We start from the raw sequence: 21,107 nt of genomic DNA, 5'->3' as shown, positions 1-21,107 counted from the left end.
TAGGAAATATGTTCTTCATCTGGCAAGAATGGGCTGCATATATTTGAAATCACTGGCTGGCTGGAGTGAGAAGCTGTCCAGATTTAAACTAAGAATTAGGCGGGGGCTGGGGGGATGCAGCGCTCCTCTACTAAGTTTTGCTTTGCATGTTACATTGTAGCAGAAATATTCATCTTTCCAAACACACTATATGTGACAGGCAAAGATGATATAATTTTGCTTTGCATCTCCTCAGAATCTGATTTCCATTTGAAACTCTCCTTCCCCACCACAGTCTTCCTTAGGCATGTGTGATGGAAGTGGTCCCCCAAAAGGTACACTGTCGTCGTTTATAATTCACCTAAATGATCTCTGCTTTAATTTTGGGTAGGGGTGGGTGTCTCCTGCTTTTCTTTATCCTTTCTTTCTTTCTTCTTTCTTTTCCCAACAGTGTTTCTTACAATGGTTAGCTGGGTAGAGTTACTTTAAGTTAAAAAACTAAAATATGAATCAGTAGTTACGAACAATATAAGCGAATCAGCAGTGTTTTCTATTAGAACTCAAGTCCATTCTCTTCTAAATAAATACAATGCTGAGTTTCCTTCTTATGTTTAAACTGAATGGGTATTTTTATATTCATTTATAAATGTTTAACTTCAACAACTCCCTGAAGCATACATTTATATATATTTATAAATGTTACTTTTTTCTCAATATATCAATACTATGGAAAACACATTGCTCATTCACAGTAACCTTTAACTTTCAATAATCTTGGCTTAAAATGTTTGGCAATTTGGAAATACATATACATAAATATATCTTACTAGCCTAGTTCAAGGAAAGAGTAATTCATAAAAACAAAACAAAAATATGTTATCAAAATCACAGATGATTACACATATTCATTTGAGATATATTACAGATATACTGGACAGCAGTGGTTTTCAAATATTTTGGTCTCAGGATACCTTTATACTCCTAAAATTTATTAAGGGCTCGAAATTTTTCTGTGGAATTTATCTATCAATATTTACTGAACTAACACTGAGAAAGTTTAAAAATACAAATTACTTTTTAAAAAATTATAGATTTCATATTAGCTGAAATCACATTTAAAAAAAAAAAAGAAAGAAATCTGTATTTTCCAAAAACAATTATTGAGAAGAATGGAAAATCTCTTTAATATCTAGTTGAAAAGATTCTTCTATCTGCTTTGCATTTAATCTCTTGCAATATCACATGATATGTTGCCTCTAGACAAACCACTGTACATTTGTGAGAAAATAAGAGTAAAAATGGTAAATAACATCTTCTTTGTATTATGAAAATAGTTTAGACCTCCTAGATCCCTCTGAAGGGATGCTGAGGTCCCCGAGGGTTCCCTGAAGCACACTTTAAGAACTGCTTCACTATAGAGATGCTTGTCATGGCTGTTCCTTCGGATGCTGTACACTTACACGTCTCCATGCCTTCGTCATCATCGTCCACTGCAGGTTTGTCATAGGACTTGTCAATGGCAGCTCTGAAGCTCTCATTGCATCCCCTTCCTCGGATTATCCGTGGCCTAGGGCGATGGAAAGGAATGTCCCCATTCAAAGTCACCTCGGCAACTGCTGTCTGCAGACTCTCTAAAGAGCTCGACTTCTTCAGACCCAGGGAAGGCCCCACATCTCTGCTGGGGGAACCTTGGAAGTTGGCAAAAACAAAATGTTAGAATGAGTGGTGAAAATTACATGGCTGAATATCTATGAATTGTAGAAAATATCAGGGACAAATTATTTGTTCAGTGTCTACTTCTGGAATGTGGGTAGCAAGATATAAAAAGTAAAGTGACAGTAACTAATTTTAACTTTTCCCAAATGGGCATTAAATTTGGTCTATTTTCTCTATTCTCATTAGGAGACAATTTTAAGCTAATAGTTTTCATTTTTAGCTCAACAGATAAAATCTTTGTCAAATCATTTGCTTCAAGTTATGTTAATAATCTAAAAAACCAGAATAACGCAGAAAATCATTCTGCAAAGCAGGATGATGAAATGGCTAAGGGAAGCAACCAAGAGTACACTTTGTGACTTAGCTTAAAACACTTTTTAGCAGTTTACAGTTATTTACAATGGAAGTGAAACTTTCGTCTCAGTAAGTTTCAGCAAGTTGTCCTCATATGGCACAGGTTCAGACAACTCAGCAAGTGAGAAAAGCACAAGACACCACATGTCGCCAACAGGGCGCCCTAGCACCAGGTAGAAGCCTATTTCTGGAAAATGGTGGTTCTCTGGGAAGAGCAATACAAGATGTGAATAGAAGTAAACTACATAAGGACCATCGAGAGAGAGAGAAGTAAAGGAGGAAAGATGCCAGAGCTGTAGGTGAGGACTTATGCCTCCAGGTCAGCAGAGAGAAACAGGTGATGAACAGAAGGAAGAAGACATCACAATTACCATGAAATTTTCAGTAGAGAAGAATTCAGAGCACTAAAATCGTGGCTTGGTGACTTGAGGATCTAGCAAGACTAAGATTGTAACCCAGCTTTAGAAGGCAATCTAAATGGATTTCTTTAACCAGGTAAGACAACTTCATCAATGATTGCCTGACCTGGCACTCAAATAGATGAGTTTAGCCTCGAGATGACTGAAATACCTGCAACCACCAGTTGGGCAATCCAGGTTACAGAACTAGTTCTTCACTTACACTGTTAACAAGACAGGTACAAAGAAGAAAAAAAAAAAAAAAAAAAGGCAGGGGGTAGAAGAGGTGAGATTGGATATCTTATCTCTACATGGGGCCATCAGCCCATATGTGGATCAATAATTAAGGAGTAACCTTGATATGTTTTCGCATAGAAGTCAAATAGTTCTGAGATGGTCGTTCCATGGCTCAGAGTACAAAACAGAATAGAAATTGGGAGAGTCAAAACAAGAATTATCTTTTTAAAATTCATTTACATGACAACTTTCACATAATCTTCACAATGGGGTAGCAGTTTTAAGTTAGAACAAGTATGTTAAAAATGTAACATAGGCAGAAAGGCAGACAGATGATTCTAATGAAGAAAAAATACTCCATAAATTAGAGTGCTTGAGAGAAAAAGATGATTTATTTAACTTTCTCCATGCAGGTTTGTCTATATTTGATTATTTCATGACAAAAATTCACAAGGAATATTTCTTGCCAGGATGATCAATCTTACTTTTTCTCTTGATAGCACTATAATGTTTGACAAGTTCATGTTTTAAATATCCATAAAAGTCATGTCACAGGAAGGAAAATGATTTTGTTCCAAAAAGCTAAAGAAAAAGTAAGAGATTAAAGAATCAAAGAGAATGGGAAAAGATGATTTCTGGGCAGGGACATTTACCTTCACATTTTCAAGAATTAACATTGGGAAGATCTTTTCCTGAATAAATCATGCCTATTAATTTTCATAACTTACTTGCTACATTTAGGTCCTATAAACATTTATATGGCAAACATTTGGTGTTTTCTTGGATTCATAAAGGACATATGTATGTATGTGTGTGTTTATATATATATACACACATATATCTATGTTTCGGAGAAGGCGATGGCACCCCTCTCCAGTACTCTTGCCTGGAAAATCCCATGGACGGAGGGGCCTGGTGGGCTGCAGTCCATGGGGTCTCTAGGAGTCGGACACGACTGAGCGACTTCACTTTATTTTTCCACTTTCATGCATTGGAGAAGGAAATGGCAACCCACTCCAGTGTTCTTGCCTGGAGAATCCCAGGGACGGGGGAGCCTGGTGGGCTGCCGTCTATGGGGTCGCACAGAGTTGGACACGACTGAAGCGACTTAGCACCAGCAGCAGCATCTATGTTTCCATCTCCAATAAAGATACATATGTATATATGCTCCCAGTAAAGATTAGCATTAAAACATAATTTATATATAAAAAGTTAGCTGAGATTTGATTTAATATACTCAGCACCCTAAAAACTTTAACAGTTAATTTCAGAAATGGCATGAGTATTCAAATAAATGTACATATACATACTACATACATATAAATATTGATACATTTATATCTGTATATATGTATTTATGAAGAAACATAAACACAAAGCAAATCTAGGATAAAAAAATAGTGAAACTGTAACAAAATAAGCAATAGATTATAATGTAGGAATCACTGGAAGCTTACCTAACTACGCTTTTGTCTAATTCTTAACACCATAGTATAACATTCTGGCAAAATGTTGATAATTAAATATGGTGAGTATTGGGTATAAGAGATTAATAAATTACAGTCTCTCTATTTATACATAGTTGAAATTTTTCATAACATCTATTATTTGTGTATCTATAACAGGGATCAGCAAAATATGGGTCAAATCTGGAAATTTTTACTAGAACACAGCCATGGGTCCATTTGTTTCCATATTCTCCATGGCTGCCTTCACATTCAGAATTAAGCAATTGTTCCAAAGGCTGTCTGGTTTGAAAGATCTACAATATTTACTCCCTGGTTCTTTACAGAAAGAGCTTGCTGATTCCTGATCTAAAACATAGATTTCATTCATGTAAGGTGGTATATTCATCAAAGACACTTTAACAAAAGAGTTAGTTAATGTATTAGTAAGATTGCTAAATGATGGTCACTGAGATTTATAACATCATAAACTTATAAAAGTTGAAAATGTCTTTCCCTATACAAGGTATAGGCAAAAGGTTAGTTTTATTTACATACACACAATATCAATGCCTTTAATTTTTAAATAATATTTTGAAGCTCTTAATGTAAATCCATTAAGTCATTAGGATGCTTCATTTATTTTTATATTCAAAGATTAAATTGTTAGAAACCCAATTCTCTTATTCCCATTCTCTCTTTTCCTGTAGAAAATAAATTTACTCTCAAACTATCATACAGGATTCCTAAATCCAAGAATAAAAGGGGAAATCATAATCATACTATTTTCTTTAGGTCTCTTTTTCTACTCTTATCTACTAATACCTCTCTTGCCAGAAAAAAAGAAGAGGATGTCTTTTGCAAGGGCAAAGGGAAATGGAATTCAATTTTCATTATGAAAGGCTTATGGCTAGACAGACAATCTACACTAAAATGCCACTGTGACTCTACTAAAAACCTTTGGACTAAACTGTAAAATCATGATAATCTTAGCAATGCAAGTGAAGTGAAGAAAGGAAAATAATAAAATCTGTTCACTGTCTAATACTGGAGGGTGGGAAGAATCCAGTGGAGATATTTTATTCATTGTAGATTTAAAATCAATAGACCAGCAAATACTTCTACCTCTATGTCATAATTTTGGTCCTAAGTTTTTCCAGTTTAATTCAGTAAAACAGACTGCACGTAGTATTTTTAAAATGCTCTTTTTATCTAGGCTCTAACTATCATTTTAAACACTATAAAAGCAGATGATTCAATTAGATGATAAAATCTGCCTACTCACCATAAAAGGTATTTAATGTTTTCAGTTGACATCTGGATATTATTATTATTTCTTAATCACAATAAATTGTTCTTTTCCTGTTAGTAACAGTGATTTGGTTAAATTAACAATTTTTTTCACTCTACCAATTGGCATATTATATAAAATCATGTTCTTTAACCTGAGCAACTCAATTTGGTTTTTATAAACATTAAATTGGACAAGGGTTACTTCTTGAAAAGCACTGAATACTATTAACTCCAAAAACTAATTACTAATTTACATATGTAAACTATCAAATAATGTTTTTCTTTAGCCCTGCTCCAGAATTCCAATGAATTTTATGTTTGATAAAAGAAATAACTCCTTAATAAGGGCTGAGGCTATTGTTAATTGCCTTGCACTACAGTTAATCCAGTGATTTACTGGATGCAGTTTTTACAATCTATCTTTACAGAATGTGAAAACTCTAGGCATGTCCACAGTTATCTTTACATATGTATATGGGATACACACTTTCTAAGAAGCCTAAAACTAATTACTATTGCAGGTGAAAAAGGTGAATTGAAGCTAATTAGCACTAAGTGGTGTAACTACATCGTACTGGATCTACAATAATTAAAACTCTATTCCAAACCTATAATAATAAATCAAAATGCTGAGCTGTACAAAGCACATGACTTTAATTACACATAAAGATTTTCCTCTGATTACTGTCGTAAGATAACATGTAAGGTAAAATCTATGATGTAAAACCCAGGTCAACATAATCCATTATTTATACAGAAGGATTTAGGTAGCATTTTAGCAGCAAGTCCTAAATAGTTAAAAACAAAAACAAAAAGCTTTTCAAGCACGTTCACAAAGTTAACATACAGATGCAATATATAGCCTAATTCAATGCTATGTTAACAAGGAACTAAAGGCTGCGTTAGAAAAAGAACTAAGGTTTTCTGAGCGACTAATGAGAGCTATATTGAACACTGTCCTTCAGTGAAAATATTTATATATATGCTGTTATCCTCCTAACCAAAATCACCTTTTGACAATCATTTTTTTGGATGTTAAGCTAAGCATCAGATAGATGACTTCAAAACTTAAAGAATCAACCCTAAGAGATCATGCTTTCAGGATTTTGATTTTTTCTTAACCGTGACAAAACATTCCTACACAAATATAATTAAGAGAATCTGGGCTGTGTTAGCATTCCTGAAGCACTAAATTATATTTCCACTTAGTATATACTACATTGATAAATTTCTGCTCGAAGAAAACTTTCCTTTCCTTGTACAATTTGATTTCCTACAATGAAAACATCCATGGCAGCCTGGAATATTTATGTTTACAGCCATATGATTGGCAGCTCTATAATTATGATAAACTCCTTGGACCACAGTTTCTATGGCAACAGTCTAAATGTCCATTCTTACCTGTTTTCTGGTCATCCACTGTATTGAGTTTAGTCTCGTCAGCTACTGTTAAAAGGTAAATGTATAATGGTTAGCCCAGTTAGTCCCACAGCCCAACATGCTTCAACCATTCCCAGATCTTTCCAGTTAGGTGATAATTCTTAAATAATATTTCATGCAAATAATATGAAACATCAAGCAAACATAATCAAAAAAGGGGGAAAAGCCGTGTCTCCATGCAATGCCAGTCATCTCATTTCATGACACGTGTGTTACTGATATGTTAGCATATCATCATTAGCCAGGCAAGTCATCGCCCAATTTCCGTTTATGCATGGGATAAATTAATGCTTTTAGTCTCAAAGTAAAAACAGCCACCAGACAACAGCGTAAATACGTTACAGTTGATTAAGAAAGGGTTTTCTAATCATTCAATCAGTGCATGGATATAATTAATTAATTAATTACTTTTTTTTGTTTGTTTTGGTTTTCTGTGGATTTGGATTTAAAACGAGACACTACCTGATTGGTATGTGATTGAACAACTAGGATTATTTTCCTTCTCTCATTTGCTTCCAAACACTTTCTACAATAAATATGCTCTCAAATTATGATTCCAATTAAAGGCCTTAATTATTAACACAGAAGAGTTTTCATTAAATAAACCTTAAAGGACAGTGATGGAAGGAAAATATCACGAAGTAACCAAACTCTAGACATGGATTGAGATAATGGTTTCTCTCCAAAACTTTTTCTTCTAGTTCAAGAATCCCCACAACCAACCAAATCGTAAGACCAATGAAATTGGTTTTAAACAGCTAACGTGTTAAAACATTTCATTTTTTCAAATAAAGATACATGAACAGAGCATGATATGCACATGTGTTTGTTTCTTTTCTCATCAGAAAACATATATATTAACATATTGCACATGATGTAAACATGCCACTTAGGAGAAATGTAGTTATCTCAAACTTCGAGAAAAACTAATTTTTGCCAAATTGCCTCATTTCACATTTATTTTCTTTATTGCTCACAGTAAACAGACATGTGTTTGGGACCATCAGTTCTCATCCGAAAGCATCTAAACCTTATTTAGATAAAGATTCATGGAGATTGTACTCACTACCTAAATCCATGCTTTTTGATTTTCGCGTTTTAACGAAATCCAACTGACTGGCATCTGAAAATTGCTTTGTGCGTTTTTCTGACATACTCTGACGTCCAAATCCTTCTCGTTGAAAAGCAAGAACTGGATCAACGTCGGGACTCAAAGAGCTGGCGTGAAGAGGAAAGAGAAACAAAAACATTTACTGAAAATAGGAGACATGCCATTCAGCAAAGTTTATCCACACCTGTGTGTGTGTGTGTGTGTGTGTGTGTTCCTCAGAAATATTTAAACTAAAGAGTACAAATATAGTCCATCAGAAAAACTGTGGTTGTGTAGGAGACGATAGAAAAACATGACATTAATTTACACTTAGAGCAATTCTTTCTCCATGTGAGAAAGACTGAATATTTGAGGAAAACCTTCATATATTAATACAAATACTGGCAACAAATAAGTGACTACCTGTATTGCAATTGAATAGAAGTTTTAAAAAGGGTTTGTTCTGTGGATTTGCGGTTGGCAAGGGGGAGAAGAGATGGAGGAAGGGTAGACTGGGAGTTTGGGATTAGCAGACGCAAAATATTATTTATAGACTGGGTAAACCACCAGGTCCGACTCTAGAGCACAGTTTGGCATGCTGTTTTATGAGGATGTAGTCTCACTGCAACACTTAAGCAACAGAGAAGAAATCAACTCAACAAATCATAATTAGAACCTATTCAGATGGAGACATTGTGCTGGATACCAAAGTCAAGGTAATAAATAAGAAAAGATCTCTATTCCCTAAGAAAAATACCAAAGCAGAAGCAAGAAGCAGGCATTGGGGATGGGTAGGAGAGTGAACTGCAGTTCAGGATTAAGGCTGGATGGCACTGGATTCATGTGACACCAACACAGTAGCTCCAGCAGAGAAGATGAAGCACAGGGCAGATCAGTGGTGACAGGATACAGTATCAGGTGTCTTTGTGATGTCAGTGGCAGGGGAACCGGTCCTCCTTGTAGAACCCTGGGAACAGTTTCAGAAGCACCACCAGGGGTTGTGAGCCAAGCTGCCAGAATGAACTGGTTTTTGTCTATGCTGAGCACACTGAATAAATAGAGAGCTCTCCCATCTGAGGGTGGAGCACCTTGCATATGTGGTCAGGTAGGAGAACGTCCCTCCACAGCTCACTGGGCGCCATAGAATGTGGTGGCCCTCCACCATGTCACCTTCCACTATACAAGCCCTCCTTATGCCTCCGTGGAAACCAGCTTCTCTAATCCCATATTGGCCCTATGAGAAAGACCAGGCATATTAATAAAAAGGTACTGATTTGGTTTGGATACACAGCAGAAATTTAGCTGCAATTCATGGTGCATGAAATGACCTAAACCAAAAATTATGACAAGAAAGACATCAAGGTAGTGATTCCCATCGGATGACGTGGCTTGAATGCTTTGGGTCCCTATGTCTTCATTGGCTCCAGGAAGAGAAAAATGGCCCCACTCACCAGTAAGGGCCAATCAGGGCCACTAAGATAATTCAAGCACCCAAGGGGAAAGCCCTCTGTCAACTGCAAACAGCTATACAAGATGAGTTATTATCACCCAAACAATACTTGCTAACTCAAATTATCGATGTAATGCAAATTATGATAACAGAAATAGGGTCTTTAAAAACCAACCCAAGCCTTAAAAAGGAACTGAAAAATCCTTCTTCATCTTTTCCACCACATAGAGAACAGGGTCCAAGGAGGAGGCAAGACAGGTGCCTGAACTCAGGATATAAGGCAGATCTAATCTCAGGGTCCAGCAAGTTCAGGGGCCACATCTGAGTGAGACCTTACATCAAATACTACCCTGGGCACCTAGCTTGCCCACCCTTCTTCTAACCCAGAGACCGAGCAAAGAGCATCCCACAGTGACTAGGTGTTCAGTCCAAAGCAAAAACAACTTCTGTTATATTCTAATTCATGTTATTTTTTTGCATCCTACAGAAAATCTTTTCATTTTTAATGTGTCATATTTCTCCTATAAAACTTTGAGTAAATATGATGTTCCAGGAAGAAGCAGGGTCATGTTCATCTTGAAGCCTCAGATGCCCCTTCACATCCTACTCTGCTTGGACATATGTGTGTGTATATATATACACATACATATGCACAGCTCTAGCATATATTATTTATATAAATATATGTGTGTGTGTATTATGCTTAGCTTACCATACTATGCTTATAATTTTCAGGGTACATACACCCCAATTCAGAAACACAGCCCTAGAAGTGAAAATTTAAAACCCATATCATTAAAACTATGATCTAATTTTGCAACAGCAAAGAAAGAGTAATTCCTTTAAATACTGGAAGTTGGTCTCTCTAACCATTTTGCATATACTCATTAACCCTTTTCCATATCATGTGAAATACACTAAACCTGAACTCCAAGTAGGCATCAAATTTGCATACAAAGCAAATCTGCAATATATTTTTAATAGAAATTATTGGTTAATGGTTTTTCAAAGGTGTGCAAATTATTGTTACTGAAAACTACATATTGCTGTATTTTTTAAACTAATTTTCTGTCCTCTGAAATTACATTGTCACTAATATTAGAATATGCTGTTTTTGCCTTTTTCACCTTACAAACATTGTCTGTTATGTTTCCTAAATCAATTCATGGATTGAATAAAAGGATATTCTGTCAGTGAAGAAATGCAAAGTTTAGCCATTTGACATATTTAACCTTCCACAATTGTGCAGCGAACTGTAAACATACACAATTGAATATGTCAAATAAGTCTGTGAGTTAATAAGCATCTTAAAATAACTAAATATTCTTAAACCATAACATAATTAATTCTGCCCTATCAATATACCTAGTAAACTAATTTCAGACTCAGGAAACAATACACTAGCATACTTCGCAACTTTGTCTGCAGGACTGACAGCTGATTCTTTAAAGAATGTAACCATATCCTGGTCGCCCCCCCAGCGTTATTAAAATTCCAGTTATTAATCCTGCCTTATTGCCCTTTTGTTTTCATAACATTTTCATCAAGGATTAGGGAGATATTGTCAGACTGGAAAAGCTTACATTTTCTGCTGTGATTCAGAACAGCTGCCATTCTTGTTTGGATAACCCTTCATTCATATTCTTTTCCAACTCCTGCACATTCCCCACAGCAAAATCATACAAGTCCTCACCATTTTATGAATCCCCTTAGGGATATTAATGCCACACTCCGGCCCTGTTCGTTATTCATTTATTTTCACCAGTACAGAGCTTCTTAAGGCCCCAAACAGATCTATTCCTATGACTGCCTTCATAATTCCTCATCACAGTGTCGACTTAAAGGCTTTTGTACCTATGATGAATATTACAAATATTTAATCCTTACTTTGTCATCACTTTCACATTCAGAAAAAGACATAAAATGCAGCAGTAAATGTGACAGCATCTGAGGATTTCAAGTGGTGGGTTTCTCCTTTATATGGCAGTTCTTTCTCTATGCTGAACCAAAAAACTCATTCAAAGATAAGCTATTATCACGTGGACTTGAGTGTAGCTCAAAGCCACAACAATGAAATATCATTTTGCTGACAGATTCATAAAAGACCCCAGAGAAAGGGCAGTAAGAAAATTCGGCTATAATGCTTCACATGGTTTGTGTTAATTGTCACTAAAGCCTTCCATGGTCATCCCTAGGAGGGATGGTCCTTTTGCTTATTGATGTATATAATTACTAGGCATGTAATTGATGTATATAATTACTAGGCACATCCTCATTTCTGTGCTGCCCACTGACTCAATAATATCAAATACTTTTGTCTATTTTAAGGGATAGAGGAGAAAAAATAGGATTCGACTGCCTCAGAAGTCATGATGTTAGACAAGTATAGGGATTTCCCTGGTGGTCCAGTGGATACAGGAGGCGCAGGTTTGATCCTTGGCTGAGGAACTAAGATCCCACATGCAGCATCATGAAGCCAAAATAATAATAATAATAATGATAGAAGTAAGTACAAAGACTAGAACAGTCACAACACTCTAAAAAGAAAACCTGTAAAAGCCTCTTCTCTACTCCCAAAACATAACAACTATTCATCTGGCCAAAGTCATCTAGCTGTTACAAATTCTCAGTCACCATTAGGGATTTGCTTAGAATTTATTTCTCGAATAGAAAAACAATTCATCAAATTAACACAGATCTAAAATAATTAAAGGGCTTCCCAGGAGGCGCTAGTGGTATAGAAGGTGACTACCAATGCAGGAGACATAAGAGATACAGCTTCAGTCCCTGCATTGAGAAGATCCCCTGGAGGAGGGCATGGCAACCCACTCCTGTATTCTTGCCTGGAGAACCCCACGGATGGAGGAGCCTGGCGGCCTATGGTTCATTGGGTTGCGCAGAGTCGGTCACAACTGAAACAACTTGGTACAAAATAATTAAAAGTGAAACTTAACAAATGTGTGGGGTTTCGGAGTTAGTGAGAGTTTTCTTGTTGGTTTTGTTCAATTCCTAACCATAGACCTGGAAAGGCTACCACAATTGGGCAGGTTTATGAGGTTGAGGGAAATCTTTTGTTCAGAGTGATAATTATGAGCATTAAAATCATGAGAACAGAACTTAGCTATAAAAGACACCCATTTCACTGAGCTCAATGACAGAATATTTAAACATAAAATCAAGTGTGACTGCAATTACCCAGTGTTTTCCAGCCCTGGAGTGCTCTTACCAGTCTGCAGAGTCGCTGATGCCAACCTTGGCCCATGTGCCAGCGTCTGTCGTCACAAATCCTACATCATCATGGGAGCTGGAAGATGACTGGTCAGAGAGATGTGGCGGAAGCACTGGCAACCTGTCATCCTCAATAATGACAGTGTCATCCTGGGGCATATTCACCGTGGGGGACAGCTGGTATTTACCTGTCCAATGGAAAAACAAAAGAGACATTCTAGACATCCATCTAAGGGTGAGATGCATTAATGTTAATACTTTGCTACATCAGAAAAAGTATGAATTTCCAAAATGTCTCAACCTGGTAGAACAAAACAGAATTAAGAAAATTTATTTTTCATAAATGAATGTCCATTGGAGACCTCCAGTCTATTCCTTCTTCTGATGCTATGCAGCTCTGGGTGTGGTATTCCATGTCTCTGGTTTTATGCTTCCTAAGGCCAGAGTTGATCTCTAGAAAGACTTCTAACATGAAAATGCCACATGGATTCTAAGTCGTTAAAGTTGTTTGAAAATTTTTACCAGGAAATTTGGAGGGAAGCCCTGCAGACTTACATCAATCATTTACTGGGCACCTACCACCTAGAAGATCTGTAAGAAAGACAATCTCTGTTTCTCAATGGCTCACAGCCTGAAGAAGGAGACAGACCAGATACAGTGTTAATTGACTGGTGCTGTGACTGATGTCCCACAAGTGCCCTGGCATTCACTAGTGCTGGTAGCTGAAGGCAGAGGATGCTGGAAATCATAGCAAAGTCAACACCTGAGAGGGGTTTTGAATGATGACTGTGATTTATTCTGCTAGAAGAAATGATGACATTCATTACAGACATCAGCAATAGCATCTTTAAATGCACGAGGGAGAAAAGCCCACAGTGCACGCAGGTGACACTTCAGAGACAGCAGGAGTGATCTTAAAAGACTAGGATCTCATTGCCGTGAGGTCTTTCAAGCCAAGACACAGGAGCTTGTGAATTCTGATTTATTCAATTAGGATATGGTGTTCTTGGTAAGAAAAGACCCAGAAATGTCCACATTGATCAGTTTCTTTCAGGAAAATCTGCTCAAGTTCACGGATCCGCATGAGAGGTGTTTATCTTTCTTAGGATAAAATTATAATTCAAGGGCCTGAATCCTTATAGATAAAGCTGGGGTCCAAATGCTGCCATCTTCCTGCCCCAAGACACCCACAGCTCTTCTGGCTTCCTCCCCAAACCTTGTGCTGTATTTCCTCTGAGCAAAACTCATGGGCGAGGCTTCAGTTCACATGAATATCTTGAGAAAGGCTGTCCTCAGAGATACATTCATCACAGTGTGATGCGGTCACGCTGGTCTGGCTCTTCCAACAGAGCAAGGAAAATGGACACACTGCCTCTCACCTTACAGGAGGATGGAAACACGCTCATTGCAAGTCCAACATCCACATCTGTGAAATCAGCTCTCCTGGTTCCTATGCAAATAAACAGGACTGCTGCCCTCTCCAAATCCTATCACTGTTCTAAAAGGGTGTCCTTGTCCTCTATGATAAATTACTTTTAAAAACAGCACAACTGCAATGTGACCACAGTTCATGACACTTTAATATCTGTCTTAAGATCTCATTTTTAAACATTCATAAGAGTGTGTACATAATAATTTTTGTTTTAACACCATTTTGGAAATTAGAGAATGGCATACATATAGACTTAAAGGATTTTAAATATATATTATTGTTCTAGACATTTAAACAAAGGAGAAACACGAAGTTGATAGAGAGTTTTTCAGAACAACCCAAAGCACAATTGCTAGAAATTTCCAATGAATTCATTACTTAGCACCAACTACTCTATTACAGAAATACTATATGTTCACTGAAATCTCTCCTCAGCAAATTATCAAGAAAAATACTCGATTCTGATTTGAAATACATCCATTTTGACAAACTGTAAAAACTAGCAACTTTTTATGAATGTTCATAATAAAAATGGGAGTCAAATTTAATACTTCACTGTTTCCTTTTCCTGAATTCAAATGACTCATTTATGCCCACTCCAGTTTTAGGATATTAGTACAGAAAGACAGAAATCTATTCAATAAAATATCATTCATAAATAAGGTTGGACATGGCAGCACTATTACCCAAAGAAATATTTCCTACTCAAGACATACTTCCCCTCCAAAATACATGTAGACAATGAAAAAACACAAGTTATCCCTAATAGCACACCACTGACATGTCACAGCATTAAATGTCATGTCCTCACACAGGCAAAATTTATTGGAAGAAACTATTATGGTGTAATAATAGCAAACTAATTTCTAAACATAAAAATGAGAACTTGTATGCAATATATTCTGAGAGGCAATCTAGCAAGCAATATGAAATACAGAATGGTTCTGCATGTGACAGTCCTTTTCCATGTTGTTTTGAGTAGAAATATTGTTCCTTAAGTGATCCAAAATTTTATACTTCAATAAACAGGACAAAATGTCCCTATTAACAGCAAAACAAGGACTCAGCTTTTTTTTCTCTCACCCGCGATTCTGGAGGCTAATATTTCAAGTCTTGAAAATACATATTTTTCCATCAATTTTCCACTTTGCAGCAATAACAAACTTGTCAGGAATATTGTTTTGGGATCCAACTTCAGGAACATATTGGGGGTAATAAATAAGTTGTCAAACTACATATTCTACCAAACTCCACCTAGTCTGCAGGTACGTGGCACATCCTGAATGTGAACCCTTCGAGGGCTGACTTCAGAAGCCTTTGATCTGGTTTTCAGTGAATGAACTTTCCTCTTTCCACAACTAGTTAAAAAACAAGCTAAGATTTAAACTGTAGCAGAGTGAAACAATGCGATACAGGATGACTTTACCAAACATTTATTCATCGGTACATTTACATAGAAGGCAGCACCATGCATGACACTAGAAACCAATGAAAACTTTGCCAGTGATTTGACTCACAATAAAAAACATTAATGTTCCATTTCTCTATGTTTAATTTCTAACAAGTTCAAACTACTCTGAACAAAATTATTTTTTAAACTCACCACAAGTATATGAATATAAAAACTACTGAATTACATTTGAAAATGGAGTCAACAGATTTCAGTTGTGCTTTAAACAGAAAAATTCTTCAGATAAAAAATGTTGGAAAACATGTTAAGGCTCCATGCTCCCAAAGGTCAGCTTGTGATGGTGTCCTATGAAGTGCACATGTTGGTGAAATTAGCTGCACCTCTTACTGCTATTGTTAGTAGTAGTAGTAGTAGTAGTAGCAGCTAAGACAGTTGAGGATCTGTAAAATACTTTCAAGGCTTTTAAAAGGAAGAAATCCTACGTAGACTCCATACAGATCTCTCTTTGATGAGTGTCCAAGACCACTCCTTGAAAATCCATGGGAGTGGAGAGTCAGCCAATACAGAAGATACCTGGAGAACTCTTGTCTTTGTTTGCAAGTCTGGCTGACCTCACCAAAAGCTAAGGAGATGAATCAGGTTTCAATAACATGGGATTCATGACTCAGAAAAATATACATCATAATTTTGGTTCAGAAACACGGAATTCTGGGGCTTCAGACCTGTCAATTTCTTTAATCCAAAATTCCCCTGCACAGATGTTAAGCAGGCGGGGGCAAATGGTTTGTAAGGTGGTTTCCTCTGAAACAACTTCTTTGATTTAAATCACAGTGTTGGCCAGAACGGAAGATTCTGCAGACTGTGTAATGCCAGGTGCTTGAAAATGTGGATACTTAAAAATGGATGTTAATAAAGGTTAAATGTCACTAACACTTACTGTGTGATCCCACTAATCCCCAGAGAGGGCTATTTTTAGAAAGAGGAAATAGCCAAGAACAAAATAAAACTAAAATCATCATGGGATCTTGGGGCTTAGCTCTTTTATTTAAGTGCGAAAGTGTGGCTGGTGACATCTGACATGTTCCCAACTAGAATCTCTCCTTTTTTTGGTCTATTTTTTGGAAGCTTCTCTCCTGAGTTATGTTCCCATAGAAATGAGTCAGCTTCAAAGCTCCTTTTGGACCTAGAGTTGCACAGGAGGAATATTCTATGTGAAAATTTACCCTGTCCACATGAAATTAATCATTTCTTAATGTAGTCATCTGGAATTTCAACACAAAGTTCTATCTGAATCATAGCAGATCATGAAGCAGATACCACCACCTCCACTGGTGTCCAAACAGGGGTTAAACGGATAGAAGACAACCACTACCCAAACAAGATCTGTCTGAGAAATTTTCATGCACCCAGATACGGCGCCCATTAGTAAATGAGGGTGCTATTGAGTTTAGCTTAACTGAAATTCAGTGCTTTAATTTCTTATATTTGGTACCTTGCTTTGGTATCTTTTTGTAAGACACTATTTTTTGCAAGATTTCTAACTCTAAGTGGGAAGTGACATTATGAATACTGTTTGTTTCTTAGGGTCAATGATGCTGAAATAGGGACTGACAAGACTAAAGAATTCTCAAATTTTTAAAACTCAAGATAAAAACTCAAATTCAGCACATACATTTCTCAGAGTAAAATATATGAGACTCCTAGTTTCTAGCACAACTTGTAAAAAAATGTCTTAAAATATCCAAATCATACAATATCAGTTTGGCCTTCCAGAGAAGGAGTCTGTCACCCCCAGCCCAGAACAGAACCCACAATACATTACAAAGCACAGAGCTGAAAGGGAAGTTACTACCCAGCAGAAGCATCTGGAATTTTAAAGTCCATTACATCTCCAGCAGAGGGAAAGGAAAACAATGCCAACTCTAAAGCAAACTTAGGGCTAATGAGGTCATTACTAACAAAAGCAGGGCACAAGACCAAAGAAAAAGAAGGAATCCTCAACCCATATATACAGCATTTCCAAAGGTCACTAGGTGAATTGGGGGCTTTTGGTTTGTTTTTTAGTTTTAGTTTTTCGCCTTCCTCTGAAGCATCAGGGATTGGAGGCAGGATGCAGGTTACAGGAACTGGTGGACCAATGGTCTGATTCAGTATGGCAAGTCCTATGTTCCTATAATAAAGGGGAAATTACAGCAAATCACTTTGTATGCATACAGATCCAGGGACACATATACTCTCTTTCTCTCTTAAGAGGTCTGAATTTTCAACAATAAAAAAAGCGTTTAATGAAGATCAACTGACACACCAAAACTGGAAAAGTAGGGAAAACCTCACAGCAGTGAGGAGAGTGATTATTAATAAATGAAGGTTAATCTAACACACCATGTGCAATGCCTGTCATCTGACAGGTATGCAATACCTTCAGCATTCTTCCCCTGCTCACACCACACCAAGAAGATCAAACAAAAATGTTGACAAAATTAAACCAGAGCGCTGGCATGTCTTTATTCTACGTGTAATAAAATAAGAAATGGGGAATTTAGCAGTATGTCCAAATAAGAAAGCTAGAAGGATTAGAGGAAGAACAACAGAAAATTCTACTAGTCATGTTCATATATTTTTCCGATCATGCCTGGTAGAAAGTTCTTTGAAGGCAGACTGTTTCTCTCTCCTCTTTGCATCTACAGCAAAAGTAAATACAGTGTCTTGCCAACAGCAGGCTTTCCATAAACATACACTGATGAAGAAAACAAATTCCTGTCCCAATGAAGCTTCCTAATGGAGACATGGATTGTATTCAATCTCCAGTAAATGTGCTGAGAATGGAGTTAAATTTAGGCTTGTACTTCATATTAGAGGCTTGCAAAACACACCAGCAATCAAAGCATTTTAGGTCACGTGCTATTTTAATCAAAACAGCTTCTTACATTTTAAATTTGACAACTCTCACAAGCTAATCCCAAGATGAGCAACTCAGTAAATCCAACCACTCTGGTGGCAGAGCAAGTCTTTATTAACCGGATCTGTTAGCAGAGAGCTGAACGGCTGCAGAGCAAGTGCTAATAACCTCATTACCCACTGGGGGCCACACAGACAGAATGGTGCTGAATGCAAACAAAGGACGCAAAACACTGGTTTCAGGATTTTCAAATGAAGCCTTTGAAAAAGTCGAGATGCAATTACAACAGGGTAACACTTTAGTCCATAACAACCACAAAATGTGAATATTTCATATACACATATCTATGTATTTTTTCCTCTCCCTGTAAAGGGTGCTATTATAAAAATATGACTTTGAAATCTTGCCATAAACCTCTAAATTTTGATTAAAAAAAAAAGCCCAAAACACAGCTTCATTTAACATCTCAGACACACTAAGAATATCTTGATCACTGGAAAGCACTTCTGTGTGATCCCCTTCTTTTTCTCCTTTCCCACGTGTTATAGGATCTAAACCTCACTTAACAAAATCAATGTATCGATTGCCTCTCTTGGCATTAACACTTCCTGAATAATTATAACGAACCTGCTCCTTTTCCTCTTGAAAACATGGGACTCCTTTACATTAATATTACATTAATAACCTCTCTGTGAACCAGTAAAAGCATAAACATAAGATGGGACCAACAGGGTTGTACCTGACTCACCCATTATCCTACTGAGCGCAGCGTTTCTTGTGGGTGATTCATCAAGACCCTCGAGCCCGCTGTAGAGGGAGTGGGAAATCCTTCGTTCTCTATCATCCAACACTGTTTCAATGGGCAGCTCGGGTCCAGAGGGGCTCCCAGGTGACTTCAGCTGCAGAGAAAGATGGAGAAAGGCAAAATCAGAAGTGGAGGCCCAGGAGCAGCATGGGGGAATTATAACAACTTGCCCAAGGCCTGCATCCAACTGAGTACCAAATGAACTAGAACTTTTCACCCTGTACCAAAATAATTTGTGATGACAGCTCTGCCTAATGACCAACTTTCTGTGCCACTTTACACTGTGCCTCCCATGAAGTTCTGTCAGATTTCAAGCACTGGAGGAAAAATATGTATATTAAGGGCTTTTTTCCAAACTTATCTTGTTGCTTATTTTTTCAGTTTGATGGTTAAGTATCTGTTGAAGTCAATTTAAGTTATGGTTTAATTCAGAACTTTTTATGACATGCTGCTCTGTGCAACACATGCTTTATCATTACCAAAATGGAAGCTGAAATTTAACTCTGCTTTTTACGTTTAGAGTGTGTAAATACAGCTAACCATTAGCACACCATGGTGTGTGTGCAGGGGAGAATGACCACCTACACTCTAAGACCTAAAGGCCACTTGTTAGCTCAGGTGTCTTCAACAACACCCTGAGCCTCCGTTTTTTCTGCTGAAATTAGAAACAAATTCTATTCTCTCATTGTAATCCTAAGTATGAGAGAAAATAAACCATATAGGATAGGGACCTTCCTGGTGGCCCAGTGGTTAAGATTTTGCCTTCCAATGCAGGAGGTGTGGGTTCAATCCCTGGTTGGGGAACTAAGATCCCACGTGCCTCATGGCCAAAAAAAGCCAAAACATAAAACAGAAGTAAAACTGTCACAAATTCAATAAAGACTTAAAAACCAAAAAAAAAAAAGCTATATAGGATATTGACAATACAGAAGTAAAGATTAAGTATTCTAATGAAGCAGGCAAAGATGCCTATTTCACAAACATACAATCTGCTAGATAAGTGGAGAATATAGGTTGATTCCCATCACTGAGAATTAAAACAGTGAGTGGCATAACAGTTGTGCCTTATAAGTTATGAATTTCATAAAAATAATAGGAAAGAGAAATCTATGCTAGTAAGGCCATGAAACAATAGTGAACAGAACATATAAATACAAATCCTCCCAATGGGGGCTCCAAGGTTAACCACACCTGATGCTTTGGCAAAGGCCTACAGCCAGAGGCAGGGAGGACTTAGGTAGTGGGGGCGGCATGGAGGCAGGGGTTCCAGCACAGCAAAGCGAACAGTGCACGTTCCAAACACAGAGGAAACTACAACCGTGGCTTCTCCACTGGAACAAATTCTTATTTCTGTTAGAAGCTATCATCTGTGTAATATAAATGAGATATTTAATGAAGTTCCGAATTGTAGACTTATCTCGCCCAGTTTGATAAGCACTGGGGAGATTTAATGCATTGAAGGGTCAACACAATTACAACTGGAGGCACGTCAAACTGCAGGAGAATAATAAACGTGCAGTGCTGGTGAATTAGACTCAATAAGGTTTAAATTGTGAAATGAGGATTTGTTTTATTAGTTTTTTTTTTTTAATTGCAGATTACAACGACAGCTTTACTGAAAAGAAAATTAAATACTCAAGGTCTCGGATATAAAAAAATAAAAGAATATTTTCTGAAAGGACATGATGCCATAATTCCAGGGGACTCTGGGGAGGCAAAAACAAAAATAAACACAGCAAATACCTGATATCTTTAAAAATAGACATGCATGAGTACTTTTAATGAGCATAATATTAAAGAGACTCACTATACAAGTCTCAACATGCAAAACCTGCATCCTACACAATAATTTATTTCATCATAAGACAGACAACACATCCTTGAGTTTGCTTAACAAATACATTTAATTGAACTACATAACTGCAATTTT

At 36.9% G+C, this 21,107-nt stretch overlaps 1 protein-coding gene across 17 annotated transcripts in view; it reads right to left on the bottom strand.

Annotated features, from left to right (window-relative positions):
• PARD3 (par-3 family cell polarity regulator) overlaps positions 1-21,107 on the bottom strand; it is a 577,827-nt gene that overhangs the window by 194,271 nt on the left and 362,449 nt on the right. For 9 of the 17 annotated variants that reach the window (XM_070802040.1, XM_070802041.1, XM_070802035.1 and 6 more), the window contains 5 exons: positions 19,121-19,271; positions 12,629-12,818; positions 7,929-8,080; positions 6,824-6,868; positions 1,440-1,667 (listed from right to left, as the gene is read on the bottom strand). In XM_070802040.1, the coding sequence (XP_070658141.1) occupies positions 1,440-1,667; positions 6,824-6,868; positions 7,929-8,080; positions 12,629-12,818; positions 19,121-19,271 (766 nt within the window). The remainder of the gene's footprint in view (positions 1-1,439; positions 1,668-6,823; positions 6,869-7,928; positions 8,081-12,628; positions 12,819-19,120; positions 19,272-21,107) is intronic. The other 8 variants (XM_070802038.1, XM_070802046.1, XM_070802047.1 and 5 more) reach the window with 3 other exon arrangements.

Source organism: Bos indicus, chromosome 13 (assembly GCF_029378745.1).
Source record: "Bos indicus isolate NIAB-ARS_2022 breed Sahiwal x Tharparkar chromosome 13, NIAB-ARS_B.indTharparkar_mat_pri_1.0, whole genome shotgun sequence".
NCBI lineage: Eukaryota > Metazoa > Chordata > Mammalia > Artiodactyla > Bovidae > Bos > Bos indicus.
Note: the sequence above shows the minus strand (reverse complement) of the source record. Positions and strands in the feature narration are given on the sequence as shown.